This window comes from Triplophysa rosa, linkage group LG23, assembly GCF_024868665.1.
Source record: "Triplophysa rosa linkage group LG23, Trosa_1v2, whole genome shotgun sequence".
Classification (NCBI taxonomy): domain Eukaryota; kingdom Metazoa; phylum Chordata; class Actinopteri; order Cypriniformes; family Nemacheilidae; genus Triplophysa; species Triplophysa rosa.
Window position 1 is genome coordinate 14,946,252 of NC_079912.1, and position 14,720 is coordinate 14,960,971.

Here is a 14,720-nt window from a genome sequence, read left to right on the forward strand (position 1 = left end):
CCCTGCGCTCTGAGCTGCTGTCAGGGCATGACATCATCGCTCTCGCTGTTATGTTACAGTACTGAGAGAGCAGAAGGAGTTAGCGCTTGCTCAGGGCGGTAGCGCTTATGAGATTGAGGTGGTATGTGAATGTGTAGGAGTATGATTGTGTGAACAGAGCTGTGTTAACGCAATTATAAATCACTTCAGATAATGGTAGTGCATTAAAATGAGATATGAGTTCATATACAGAGATATTTTTCCCACGCTCCTTTAGAGATATTGAAGAAGAGAGATATTGATATCATTCTTGTTTTATTGTTTAGGGGTTTTTGTGTTTGGGAGTTTGTGTGGTGTGTGAATGCATTCGATTTATTCACCCAAAAAAGACAATTCTGTCATCCTCGTGTCTTTCTGAACCCATTTGACCTTGTGAAGCACACTTTTGTTGAATCATTTTTAATCTATATATTACTTTGTTTATATAGACAAAATGTTAAATGTTCTCTCATTTGTACGTTGCTTTTGATAAAAGTGTCTGCTGAAGACCTAGCCGGAACATACTAAAATTTTAGCTATAAAATACACTTTGTGCTACTAACGAATGCATCACTAGTCACATGAGTGAATGAATGTCAGAAAATTTTGGTTGAAATATTCCTTCAAGCACTGATCATATCATTATGCCCACATTCTTTGTGAATGGTTCACCAACTCTTAATCTTGAAACTACTGAATTGTATTTCCAAATGGAATAATGAAAGAACACAAGGGATGGGCTGGACATGATACCTCTCCCTTATCATGGGACCCATCTTTCCAAAGCACACAGGTGTGTCTTTACCGTGCTATTGCAACATCTTGATCACTAGACTAAGCAAATGTCACATGAACGATAAAACAAATAATCCAGGATGTTTTGAAAATTCTTGCAGGTAATAATTGACTCATGGCATTCCACAACAATAAAAACTCTGCATGGTTTACAAATGTAGTCTTGTAACGATTACGCAAGGAACTGGGTCAGACCCCTCAATCCTCCCTCTATCTGCTAAAATTGTTTATTCTTTTTGATTGTCACTGTTAGCACTGCGCTCACTGCTCTGCATACACCCTTCGATGCTTTGCTTTGTTAGATTCAGTTACAATAGCAGCTTTGTGCAGATAGAATGACATCAACCTGCAATACACTGTAAAAAATCCAACTTGCAAAATGTTTTCCCTACAAAGATAATTAAGTAACTTGAACATAGCATTTTTAGTTAAAGGAGTCAAATGATTGTTTTGCATATACTGAACAAAATTAGCCTACACATGTTTCTTACAAAGATTATTTTGTTGACTGGACTAGCGCAATTTAAGCTTAGCAAACCAAAATTATGGTACAGTTCATCAGGTTTAATTATTGTTAGGAAATTGTGATTTTTGCCAGCAATTTAAAAAATATCTGCCTTCCTCCATCAATTAGATAGGACAAACATGACTGCCGAGTGGCACGACTTCCGTAAACAGACTTTGATATAGGCTAAATAACAATTTAATTTTGTTCACTTGACAACTTAAACAATAAATGATACATTCACCTTGTTTAAAACCTTAAATACATAATGAATTTTTGAAGTAGGTTATTTAATGAAGAAAAATGACAATCATTATTAGTAGGCCTATAGCACTCTTCCCAGAAAGCACAGATACGTCTATAAGATGTCTGCTAAAGATCTGGAGATCTGGAGATCTGGACGACATCTGCTGTGATTATTAAGGAAATCACCAGAAATCAGTGAGGAAAAGCGAATGATGTCTGTGTGAAATGGTCAGCCTTTACATTAGATTGAACAAACTTTATTTTTAGGATGAAGCTGGTTAATGTTACATCAAATGTCTGGAATTTAGTACAAAGGTCAGAGCCTAAACACAAGCATCATATAGAATAGTCATAAATATTATATAAAGGTGAGATGTGTACTTTTATGATTTCAGATCATTAGAGCACATGGACACTAAACGTTGTAAAACACACTCTTTGGTGATTGGTGGAGGACCATCAAAGAAGCGATCGGGAACATCAAAGAAGTATTACCCTCTCTGTAGGTCCGAGTGTTTGTGTTTATGTTGAGGAATTTTAACAGGCGACTTTCATTTGCCGTTTGCCCCCTTGTGGCACATTTAAGGATTTATTATGGACAAACTTGTATCCCATGGCCTGTGAATGACCCGTTTTTGGTCTTGTCTGGCAATGCTGCTAGGAATGTTTCGATAAGACATTAGATAAATAAAGCCGCTGATGATAGAATTGAAATCTTAACCAACATCTAGACGGAGTTATTAAGCGGAACTTAATGACTGTTAATTTAACAGCAAATCGATGCAGACATACTTCTGGATTTATTTGCTGTTAATAGCTGTTTGGTTCTCATTGGGTGCCCAGTTTCAAGTCTGCCAGTTTACTAGAACTCAAATTGGTCATGAGTTTACAGAGTCAAAACAACCGCAGACCATTTCCTTGAGATGACAAACACAGAATCATGAGAACTTCCCATACAACATTTATTTAGGAGAGATTTAAGTAAATAAATTCGTCGGAAGGATTCAGAGCAGGATATTGTTTATGTTTTGTTATGATTTCAGGAAATTCCTTTGACAGACTGAAATCCTTTACATGTAGGCTACAGCTGCATAACTGCATCTAAAATTAAGTTAGACATCATGGTTTTTGCAGTAGGCCTATTAGCTCGTATAAATGTTTTTGTTAAATAAATTATTATTTGATTCCGCAGTGTTGAATATCCGAGACTGAAAAATATCAGATCACTTAAACTCCGTTTATTCAATAATAAAATATATAACAAAATAAACAACTCAAAATATCTGATGAATAATAATTAATTTTATTTTAGTAAATGTAGATATGTTTAATTAAATAATTTATCAAAACAATAAACGTTTGCAATGAACTGTTAATAAACAAACTTATTCACGATTACACCAGTAATTTTATTAACTTTTGTTAACTATAAAATTAAAGGATACATAATAATGATAATACTTCAGAAATACTTATTAATAAACACCTCAATAATAAAGTAATAAAGTGCGATAAACGTAAATGCCACAAAACAATCTTGTGCACAATCACACTAACAGACCTCTCAGTATCATCTACCACTAGAGGGCGCTGTTTCAAAACGCCGGTTTAAAAATGCCACATCATGAAGTTAGTCCTTTTTGAGTTTCCGTAGTAACTGTTGTCATTCCACACTCAAAACTACAAATTTAATTCATGTTTTAGTTTATAACTAAGCAACTTTAAACTATAGATCTGCGATACTTTCTTAATCGGCATGGCGCTAGGTTTATTATAAACTCTGGAAAATCTTTTTTTATTCGTTTACAGTGTTTCCTTTTGATACCTGTCCGATGGGATTATTATGTGGAGCGCTGTGTGGTGTTATCGTTACATTAGTAACCGTGTTTATTTTGCGAATATTTGTGACATTACGGCATGGATCTAAACATAAACCGGGAAAGAAGGGGCCTGTGTCGGTTCTGGTGGTGGCAGGATCAGGTCAAATCAACCTCTCATCTCAAATAGTCAGAAAACATAATGGTGTATTATTCATTATTATTAGTCCCAATACAATGCATCGGCTATCACATTACTTAGTTTACACTGCTATACACTTTGAGGTTGTACTCTTATAAAATGTCATGCATTTGTATGTTTTATCATATATTATAGGTTATGTATTGGCAGTTTACATAAAATTCTGACAGTGTATGAATGAGCAGTTAACATATTATTCTGATAATTCCATGAAACATCAGACAGAGAGAGAGAGAGAGAGAGAGAGAGAGAGAGAGAGAGAGAGAGAGAGAGAGAGAGAGAGAGAGAGAGATAGATAGATAGATAGATAGATAGATAGATAGATAGAAATTGTGATGTTTAACAACTACCCATGTATAGATTACAACAAAAATGCTTTAATTATTGTAGTAAAAATGAATAATTATATTATTGTAGATTATTATTAAATTAATTAAAATACCATTATGAACCATACGGTTTTTTTTCCATTAAAAATCTTTTTTGTAGCGTGTTCTGGGTATTCCAAAAGGATTTAATGGTGTTGTATTGGTTCCCATCTGCCAGATAATGTCCCTCCAATAGAATCCACTACGTACCAGTAGACACCATTATAGTTTCCATTAAATCCAGTACAATTACCATTATAACCATTAAATCCGTTACATTTTGCTTTCTGTTTTGGGGTTCTATTGTTTTTTTAGCAGGGGTTAACCTTTATAATTATTTATTTAACTTTAAACATGTATTTGCTCTTTCTTTTAGGAGGACACACGACTGAAATCATTCGTTTGATGGGGGCTTTATCTCCGTTTTATAAACCTCGACACTATGTCCTCGCTGACACTGATAAAATGAGTGAAGAGAAGATCCGAGCATTTGAAGCAGAGAGGGAAAAAACATGTTCAGCATCACAGGTGATCCATCTCTACTGCTGTAGTTGTAATGTCTTACTTTAACCAGCAGATGGCAGTAGATCATTTTTCTTGTCTGATTTTCTTATACACATGATGTCAAAATGGCATGGTACATACAAACTTTATCATCACAAAACTTGCACCATACAGCCCAGACACACATTCTGTTTTAATATAAAAAGTCAACGCAGCAAACAAAATGATGCTTGTTAAACAATTGTATAGGGTCTTTAACCCACATCATTAACTGTTAGACCACCACCGCTTTAGGTTAATCACTTCTCTGCTTCAGTCAGCTATATAATCATAGCATTGTTATTAAAACCGCTGTGGCATTGGCCATATTTCCCCTCTGCTGTAATTACAGTTCACTCTTCACCGGATTCCTCGCAGTCGGGAGGTGCGTCAGTCATGGAGTTCCTCTGTTCTGACTTCCCTGAGCGCTCTGGTGTCGTCCATTCCGTTGCTCTTCAGACTGCAGCCGGATGTGGTGGGTCGTCTTTCTCTCCTCTCGTTCGTCCCCCATCACGTCCTCATTAAGTATTAATTTCCTCTGTTCTGCAGGACATCTGTGTATCGCCCTGCAGTAATGGAACATTGATGGCATATTTATGAGTGCCTAGAAGGCCAGCTCTTTTTTTTATTAGTGTTTAAATAGAACTGTGGGTTGCAAAATTCCTCTTATCTTGACTTTTAAAGAAAAGTTAACTTGCTGTAGTGTAGTCTGTGAATGTGTAGATTTTTTTCTTTTGTCGATAGACGTTGAATTCTAAAGAAACCTGCGGTGCTTTCTGTAAGTACAGGTTCTGTTCACACCGGTTATGAGTTTACAGAAAATGTGTGACACAAATCTACACATTCACTGACATGTTAACCATATGAAAGGCGGTTTAAACTCGCCTGAAACCTGCTTATTAGTAGCAGCAGTAGCTTTGCTGTGACTCCACATTCCACACAGCAGCTCTGGAAATGTTTTAGCAGGTGATAGTGGACTTTTATCCTTCAGCAGATGATAAGACTATCTGCAGGGTAAACAAATGCAAATCCTGCTGTTGCTCTGCTTGTCTTCAGCCGAACAAAAAGTGAAAGAGAGATAGAGACGAACTAAAACAAGGAGGGTGGGGGTTGCATGAGTATAAAAAAGTAATGGACAGCGTATAAACCCGAGCAGTAATCCAGGGTCTCTCTCTCTCTCTCTCTCTCTCTCTCTCTCTCTCTCTCTCTCTCTCTCTCTCTCTTCCTGTGGTTTTGTAATGAAGGGTTTCAAGAGGACCAGCGTAGGGGTCTTGTTCTCAGGATGTGGCAAGACCTTACTGGCTCCTCAGCCCGGCTGCTTGACTCCGACTCCTCTCACATATCCCTGTGGGGGCGGGGTCTGGCAGCATCGGGTGTCTGAGTTGCCGTGGTGACCTGACTAGAGGAGGCGGAGCATAAGTAAGCAGCCAGTGTTGCAGAGTTAAAGCAATGCCGAGGCCTGTTCTGTTACGGGTGGTTGCGCTACCAGTCTGATAATCTGTAATTAATGCCTTCTTTCTTTACTATGACATCATGTTCCACTTTTCCCGTGAGGGGTGGTAGGGTAGATTTTTGGACGTTCAAAGAATCAGTGTTACTTTTTTGATTTCTAGCTTTTGTTGATGTTAGAAGAATGATGACAAAGTTTATAATTGGCCAACACATGAGGAAATGTCATACAGTATTATATGTTGTGTAAGGAAAACAAATTTGTGTTTTTTATCTTTATTTAAAAAAGTGTTTTAACAAAAAATTTCAACATTTTTCTATTTACTCTAGATTTATTTTACAATTCATATATTATTTATATATATTTTTTCCACTGAGCAGTAAGGTTCAGTGCAGTTCAGTACAGTACGATTTGGTATGGGAAACCCGTATCAGGCTTGCGTGTCCACTGCCAACAGTACCCTTACTTGGTAGGCGTGGTGTATGCCAGAAAGTTGCAATCGACGTCATTCTCGCTCGACGAAGCAATCCGGTACTGTTGGTACTACTGTGCTAGGTTCCCTTACGAAAGGGTCCCAAAAAAGTGGTACGGTAGGTGCGTTCCGTAGTGAACCGTACTGAACCATACCACTCAGTGGAGACCAGGCATTATTGCTCCTGAGTCCTGTATGACATATCGCTTATTGCTCCCTGAAGTCTCTGTAAGTTGCTTTGGATAAAAGCGTCTGCTAAATGACTAAATGTAAATACAGGTAAACAAATACCTAAAATACTTTAACATTTTTCTTTTGTTAAGCACTACAGTAATGAGAAGTAATTTCTTATTATAGTCTTTAGATAAAATAGATATAGTCTATTTATAATTTTATATCCGTTTTTATATTTTGAGATTGGTGGGATGGATGAACTTCTCAACAACTTTTGTATGAAGTTTACATACAGCAGTATTCCATAACCCCAATCATCTTTATATAACGCATTGTTTCAGTTTAGTTGTTTATTTGCATTGTGAGATTCAGTATAAGTTCCAGGTGTCCTTTGATTCACTGTTGGTCTGGGACAGCAGGATTTCCTTTTCAGTTTAGCAGACAATGTCTAAGATCTTCTTTACGGGGTGCGGTACCCCCATTGTGCGGCGCGGCGAGGGGCCGTCCTGACTTAAATCTCAGCTGTTTGTTTTAACCAAACTTGTTGGTGAAAAGCTAGGGGCCGGCCGCCCGCATACCAGGGCGGAACGGGGGAAATGGGGGGTCAGGTCTGGAAACCAGAGGTGAAGATGGGGGAGGATTCAGTTATCCTGTAGCCATAAAAGGAAATAAGTGCGTCATGGGTACTCACAAGCTCCAGATGTGTCAGCGCAAGCCAAGAGTCTGACGCCGTCACTTGCTTTTGACCTGATTCTGCACACCGTGCCTATAGGCAATGTGGAGAGGTTAGGAAAGAATGCTACCGTCTGCTATTTACGACGTACACAACTGTCTAGACTAGACTACAAGGGTTATTCATGTGTAGCTGTACTACATGAAAATGAATAAACTTTAGTTTTTTTGTTAAAAATGGCCATTTAGGAATAGAATAATACAGAAGAGATACGTACACTATTCTTTTCTCGTTATTTTTATATAGTTCACAATGAGCAACTGGTCATCTAGCCTAAAAAAGTAAATATGGTGTCCTTTGTAAATCCCCTCTACGAAGCGTGTGCGATCAGGATCACAAGACAGAAAAAACAGTGTGATCTTGCAGGAATCTGTAACTATTTTATGGGGTGGCAAATTTGTATGAATTCGTCATGTGAATCGTATAAAAACGTACGATTATCAGAAAAAAGCAATACCGAAGCTCCTCCCCTAACCCCACCCCCAAACGTAACCGTCAATGGGCATACTAAAACATACAAATGAGACCCTACGATTTCATACAAATTAGCGACCTCATAAAATAGTTACGAATTGCTGTGAGATATAATTATTATTACAAACAATTTTGGACACAGTTTTGAAGAGACAAATTGTGACGCAAATCCAAAAAGAGAAGAAAATGGCTAAACTATTTAAAGAATTCGCTTCGTCTGACAGAGTGGAAAAAATGGGGAGAGGCTTTTTGACGAAGGGGGGTATGATTTACAATAACAAATAAGGGGGCCTTGACGTTGTGCGCCCCTCGCATTCCAGAGCTACTCCTCACTGTTCACTCCAAAACTTTGCGTCCGTTTTGTTTTGCTATGCACCCCAGAGCTTTAGCTCCATATGTTTCATCTTAACCTTATTTGGAAATTGTTAGGGAGCGCAGGAGACGTAGATGCCGATATTTCATTTGTTTTTCTTCATGCTTTGATGGGAGTTATTGATGGATTATGAAAGACATCAGCTTGCGCATTTAGAGAAAGAGAGGCCGTTTTTAGCGTAAGAACAACTCGTAGACTTTAAAATAACTTTTAAGCATATACAACTAAACAGTTAAGTTAATATGATAACTTGGCTGAGCTATTAAAGGCGGGGTAACCGATTTCAAAATTACGCTTTAGACAGCTGAGTCGGACCGAATACCAAAACAACCTTGTAGCCAATCAGCAGTAAGGTGCACAGGACGGACATTAGCCGAGCCGAGAGCTGACGAAAGCGAAAGATGGGGGTAGGGGTGTGATTGTTTTGGTGATTTGAACATCAACAAAGGCTAAGAGAAATCGGACACCCAGCCTTTAAGTTATGATGATAATAGGATAGTTCACTCAAAAATAAAAATTCTGGCATCCTTTTTTCTTCCTCATTCAAAACCTGTTTATGACTCTTTCTTCTGTGGTACACAAAGAAGATATTTTGAGAAATGTCTACGTTTTGTGTCCATACAATGGAAGTCAATGGGGTTCAGTGTTGTTTGGTTACCAATGTTCTTCAAAATATCTTCATTTGTGTTCAAAGAATTTTCATTTTTGGGGAACTATCCCTTTAAGTTCACATACTTTTTCAGTATATGAGTTTGATATTTGTAGTCATTAATCTCAAAAGCCACTGTTAGATATCACATCTATTTTTAGTTTCTTTTATTTTGTTTGAGAAGTTAACTTGAAGACACAGTACAGATCCTGTTATTCTTTAACAAAGCTCAGGATGAACTTGCGTGTCATTTATGGACCCGACACCTGCTGTCTGGTCTGTGCTGACTCATGTTAAGTCAAGGAACGGAAGTCACGAAACCTGGCAACAGTTTAATTTCACCTGAAGCTGTCGTGTGGCGTAATCTATTTGCCTTACCTTCATGACTTCATCGGTTATTATGTGAGTGACTCTCTCCGGTGTCCTTACATGTCTCATCATGACACAAAGATGACTGACAATGATGTCATCGCTGGAACAACAACTGTTAACCCTTAAAAGGCCTTTGTATTGCTTACCCATCAGTGTATAATCCCATGTTGGTTTAAGATAAACAGAGGTTAAACAAGCCTTGTTACATTGGATGGTATGATTCATATCTAAGCTCTGTGTTTATCTGCTGCCATGAAAAGTTCCAGTGAACCCGTTGTTCTGGATTTCGGCACAATTTCTAAAGCCATTAAAGGGGATGTACAACGGTGTTTCATGCATTCTGACTTCTTTACAATGTCTTCTCATGCTTGACATGGTCAACTTGTCAAAAAAACGAGTTGGTCGTATGACTTAGTATTTCTGTGCTCGATACGCTCCCCGGGTGTTCGTATAGGTTTCGGAAAGTTTTACGAACATTGAAAATTCGTTTCGTAACAACTAACAACTTTTCTTAGTCGCTTATTGGGCAATTCTCCTGGAAAAGCACGCCCACGGCAAGGCGAAAGAAATAGCCCGCCCACGCGTCAACTGCCGAGCGATAGGAAGACCCACTTACCATCAAGATTGTCTGCGCTGTGGGCCTGCAGCTGCAGCTCGTTACTCTTGCAATAGTCAGAGAAGTTGAGGTGTGTTTGTTTGTTCACGGCATTTCAGTGATGGATGTTAATTAAACTGTGAATATAACGCTGGATTTGGAGTTATGGCCACTTTAAAAAACATTTTTGTGAAATAGGGTCTGTTCTCTTTTCAGCTGTAAGTATTGTTTGATTTTTGAATATTGCATAATGCAAAAATGTTGGGTTTTATTATTTATATTTATTTACTTGCAACGTTCTTTCATACTTTATGGTTTTGAATGCATTATATGTTTAATCAACACTTCTACATTTTTCCAAAAGCCCAGCCTCAGTTTTTCTGTCTTGTGATTTATCTCATGTTGACGGTTCACATAATGCCCATTTCAATTGGCACCATTCTGATGACAGACCTAAATACTGCTCTGACAGCTGGCCTTGTGCCCGTGGCAAATGCTATTCAGACTCGGTACACAATCCAGCAGCCCTTTATTGCTGAATTCAGCATCTCTCGGTTGGGTGACAGCACTCCCGTTCCCGAAATGAACTGGCAGGTGCGTGTGAAATGTCAACACAGCCGAGACGGATCACCCACCTGGCCGGCCCCTCTTCATCGCTCATCCATCTTCAGATACAAGATGGGAAGTATTCTGGCATGTTTGGAAACTGGCAGGATATTTAAGGAGGTTACACGCTAGAGAAAGCTCAGGCGAGGCATGTGACAGATAGAAATAAGTTCATTTTGTGGATGTGGAAAGAGAGGGGTCGGTTTCAAAGCAAAGAGGAATATACCAATTCGGTTTTTGGTTGTTCCCAACCCTTTTCCACATTTTAAGTAACTTTCAAATCACACCTAATTTAGCCCACAATTTTGCACGGACCCTCAAAGTGGAATGAGGAGAAACAGCTCAGCACGTACAGTATCACTTTCAGCTCCAAGCCAGAGGCTGGATTTTTCCTTCAATAATGTGTCTGAGCCGTCGGCGGGAGATGATTTCTCCAGAACCGATGGCTCGTGTCCACCGAGGTCTCACCGCCTTCCTGTGCTGCTCCTTGTGTCTCCAGTTCTGAACCAGAAAGCTCATATTTCCAACTCGGAGAGCTCAATACTGTGCAGGCGTCTTTCCGCTCTTGTGCCCTAAATTATTGTAGACATTTATCACTTCATACACTTATAAATGTAGATTATAGTTTGTAATGTGTGTTCTGATCACATCCTTTTATGTTTGTGTTTATAGGTACTGTGTAACGGACCAGGGACGTGTGTCCCACTGTGTGCCGCTGGCATCCTCCTGGGTGTCCTGGGCGTGAAAAGGGTTTTGATCGTCTTTGTGGAGAGCATCTGCCGGGTGGAGACGCTATCCCTGTCTGGAAAGATTCTCTATTACTTTGCTGACTATTTCTTTGTGCAGTGGGTTCCATTGAAGGACAAATACCCCAAAGCTATATACTTGGGGAGATTGGTGTGAGGAGAACTCCAACCGTGTATTGTCCTCAATTGTTTGAGAATTACATGTTTTTATTGTTTTTCTTTACAGTGACGCTGTGAAGCGTTTCATTCCTATGCAGTTACTGAAGTGCTGAATAAACAGCTTGGTTAGATCTCAGGGATGTCTGTTTTTTTCGGTCAGACTGAGAACTGAAGTCCAGAGGTTGAGAAACCTGAGAAAAATTCTTACTTGTTCATAGTTACACATGCATTGGCCTCATTCTTCTGTTTGTGATCAAGAAATGATATGGTTATTTTCTCACTCAAGAAAAAATACTGTAAAAAAATGCATGAGGGTATTAATAGCATTAAAGAGATAGTTCACCTAAAATTTAAAGTCTGTATATGACACTTTTTTCTGTGAAACAGAAAAGAAGATATTTTGAGAAATGTCTCGTGATTTTTTTGTCCATACAATGGAGGTCAAGGGGGGAGGGTGTTGTTTGGTTACAGAAAATCATAGAGGATTGAAATGACATGCAGGTGAATAAATTATTCAATCATTTTCGTTTTGGGCGAGCCAAATGTTTTTATTAGCACATTCTTTGTCAGTGGCTTTGTGCAAAATGTCCTGCTCACCACAGAATGCTAATGCACTTCATTGTTGAACTCTTCCTGCGATGACATGTGGTTTCAGAGGAAACAGTGTGAAAGAAAGACTAACAGCAGGTCTCAGCTGTGTTTTGAATCAAACATGTTTTATAGATACTCTCTTGTAATTCCTGTTTGCACAAATAACGAGACAGCAGAACTTTTAAACATAAAGCCTTTGTCTGTAAGGACAAGTTCATACAGGTGGAGATCTTGTTTAGCATTAAGTTTGCTCTTAACATTGACGTACCTGAACAGTTGTGAGCGAATGATCATGTCTGTTAGGTGTATGATGTAAGTGTAACATGACATAAGAGCATTGTGAACGTATAATGCCAACACGTATTCTGAAGACATGAATGTTAAAAATATCATAGTCCATAGTAAATACTTTCCACCATAATGAATTTTCATTTGATCGTTGCTTGTCATTTTGGTTTCTGTTTGAAACGTTCTGTCTCATGAATCTTATGTCAAGGTTTCGGATACATCACGTGGCAAATATTTGTTATCGGAGATGTTCACTAAAATGAGCAACATTCTCATGCATTCAGTTTCCTTGTTTGCAGATGTTGAGCAGGGTGACCGAGATACTTTTCATTCAAACCACCTTGCACCTTGTTGTTTTTTATGTCCATGCCACCTTTGCAAGGCAACCTATGAGATAAAAAATTACAATGGCAAGGCTCCACCCAGCAGATTGTGCTTGAAGCATGAAATGGTCATTACAAACACAGAAATTGGATCCACTTGTCTATGAAGTAGGTCACCCGTAGTTTTATCTGATCTTTTTTGATCTGTTCATCTGGAATGAATATTACAACCCTATCGGTGATTTTACTGTAGTTAACTATCGTAAGCTATGATATCTTGTTAAAAAATAATTAAAAATAAGATCATACAAAAAATATATATATTCATATTATAACGTGTTTAAAGTATTTATAGTTAAATGCACATAAATTGCTGATCTGATACACGTAAACAGCACCAAAATAAGTGATTATAAATCACGGTGTAGTAGTTAACTGAAGGTAACCGGTAACCTAAAGCCAGAGGTGGACGAAGTACACAACTTCCTTACTTGAGTGAAAGTACAGATACTACTGGTCAAATATTACTCCACTACAAGTAAAAGTTGTAAAGACAGATTCTTACTTGAGTAAAAGTACAGAAGTACGTGCTTTTAAAAGTACTCAAGTATTAAAAGTACATTTCCTTTATGTCAGTTGTGCATTGTTTTATTGTCGTATACCTTATGCCTCTGAAGCAACCTACTGAACACACTGAGTAGCTCACAGTATCAGTTTATTAAAGGAGTAGTTCACTTCAAAATTTGCCCCCCATTGACTTTCCATAGTCATTTTTATTCCTACTATGGAAAGTCAATGGGGGCAAATTTTGCAGAGCAACTCCTTTAAGAGCTTTATATGTTTAACACATATATGTTTAGTTTAGATATAATCCTGTATGATCATTTAGCCTAATTATCCTCATTAGCCCCCTAGGCCTATATGTATTTATGAGCAGTGTTCTTTTATTTTGTATATTCCCTTAACCAGTTTTAGCAGCAATTTACCAGTAAGTAGTAAGGTTTTTAGTCATTTATTACCATTTGTATTACCATAATTTAACTACAAACATACTGTAAACTATAGCTAGTATAATGAACTATGTTCATTATATGTTTAGCTGCTGTGGTTTTACTAAAGATTATTAATTGGAGTATGGTTCCTATATATAGAAAATGGTAAATATGTTGATACTGTGGTTTTACTGCAAATACCATCCCTGCTGAAAAAAACAATGAATTTTTGAATTAGAATGAGATTTTTAAATTAAATTCCTCTTTGTAGTGAGTTTTGGGTTTTATTCCAATAGGATTTACCATCCCATCAATAGAATCCATCACATACAAGTAGACAACAAGTATCCATAGTACAATTCCCATTGTAACCATTAAATCCATTACATTTTATGTTGTATTTTGGGCAGGGTTCTATTGTTTTTATTTCAACAGGAATACTTCAACTATAGTAACTTCAGTAAAAACATCATTCATTCTCCAAATCGCTTTAAATGATATAGCAGCAGATCAGAAGTTAACACGCACGTGTAGCTCAAGGTGTATGTGATGCTTATTTACCGTTTAGCCGTTATGCCGATCATTTTCATGACAATGTTTCTACGCTCTTTGACTGATCGTAACCCACAGATGATTACACCACACTTTAACATGTGCCTTTTTCGTCTTTTATTGTTCTATTTGTCTTTTAAGAGCGCTATCAATGGTGTAGCAGCGCCTACGTTTACATAAGTTTAGCGGGGAAGATCCCAGAGTTGCCAGATTTCCGTTAAAAAAACTGCCAAATGGCCATTCAAAGCCTGCCGGACAACCGCGAGCATAGAAAAACTGAAATACTTGGCAACAGTGAAAGGTCCTGGCAGTTCGCAAGCCAGATAAATTGCGCACACAGGAAACCCCGCTGCATAGAAACCATTTTCTACTTTTGGACCTTTTTATAAATGTAGTGGAGTAAAAAGTATGATATTTGTCTTTCAAATGTAGTGAAGTTAAAGTACAAGTACTCAGAAAAAATAATACTCAAGTAAAGTACAGATACTCAAAAAGTGTACTTAAGTACAGTACTCAGGTAAATTTACTTCGTTACTGTCCACCACTGCCTAAAGCTGTTTAGCCCAAACAATCTGTGACCTTTGCCATGGAGGAACAAAAGACGGCGTAATATGCTAAATTAACACTTCTGATTGGCTGCAGAAGCACGTGAATATTTGACCCCGCCCCGCTCTTGA

General features: G+C 38.0%; 1 protein-coding gene across 2 annotated transcripts; it reads left to right on the forward strand.

Annotated features, from left to right (window-relative positions):
* Positions 1–3,151: 3,151 nt before the first annotated feature.
* On the forward strand, positions 3,152–11,960 carry alg14 (ALG14 UDP-N-acetylglucosaminyltransferase subunit). Of its 2 annotated transcripts, none has more exons than XM_057322751.1 (4): positions 3,152–3,586; positions 4,328–4,479; positions 4,847–4,969; positions 11,065–11,960. In XM_057322751.1, the coding sequence occupies exons 1-4, from the start codon at positions 3,397–3,399 to the stop codon at positions 11,293–11,295; spliced, it is 696 nt and encodes a 231-aa protein (XP_057178734.1). In that variant the 5' UTR covers positions 3,152–3,396; the 3' UTR covers positions 11,296–11,960. The 2 variants fall into 2 exon arrangements, with proteins under 2 accessions (XP_057178734.1, XP_057178735.1); XM_057322752.1 differs by having other exon boundaries at positions 3,177–3,544; positions 11,065–11,955.
* Positions 11,961–14,720: the final 2,760 nt, after the last annotated feature.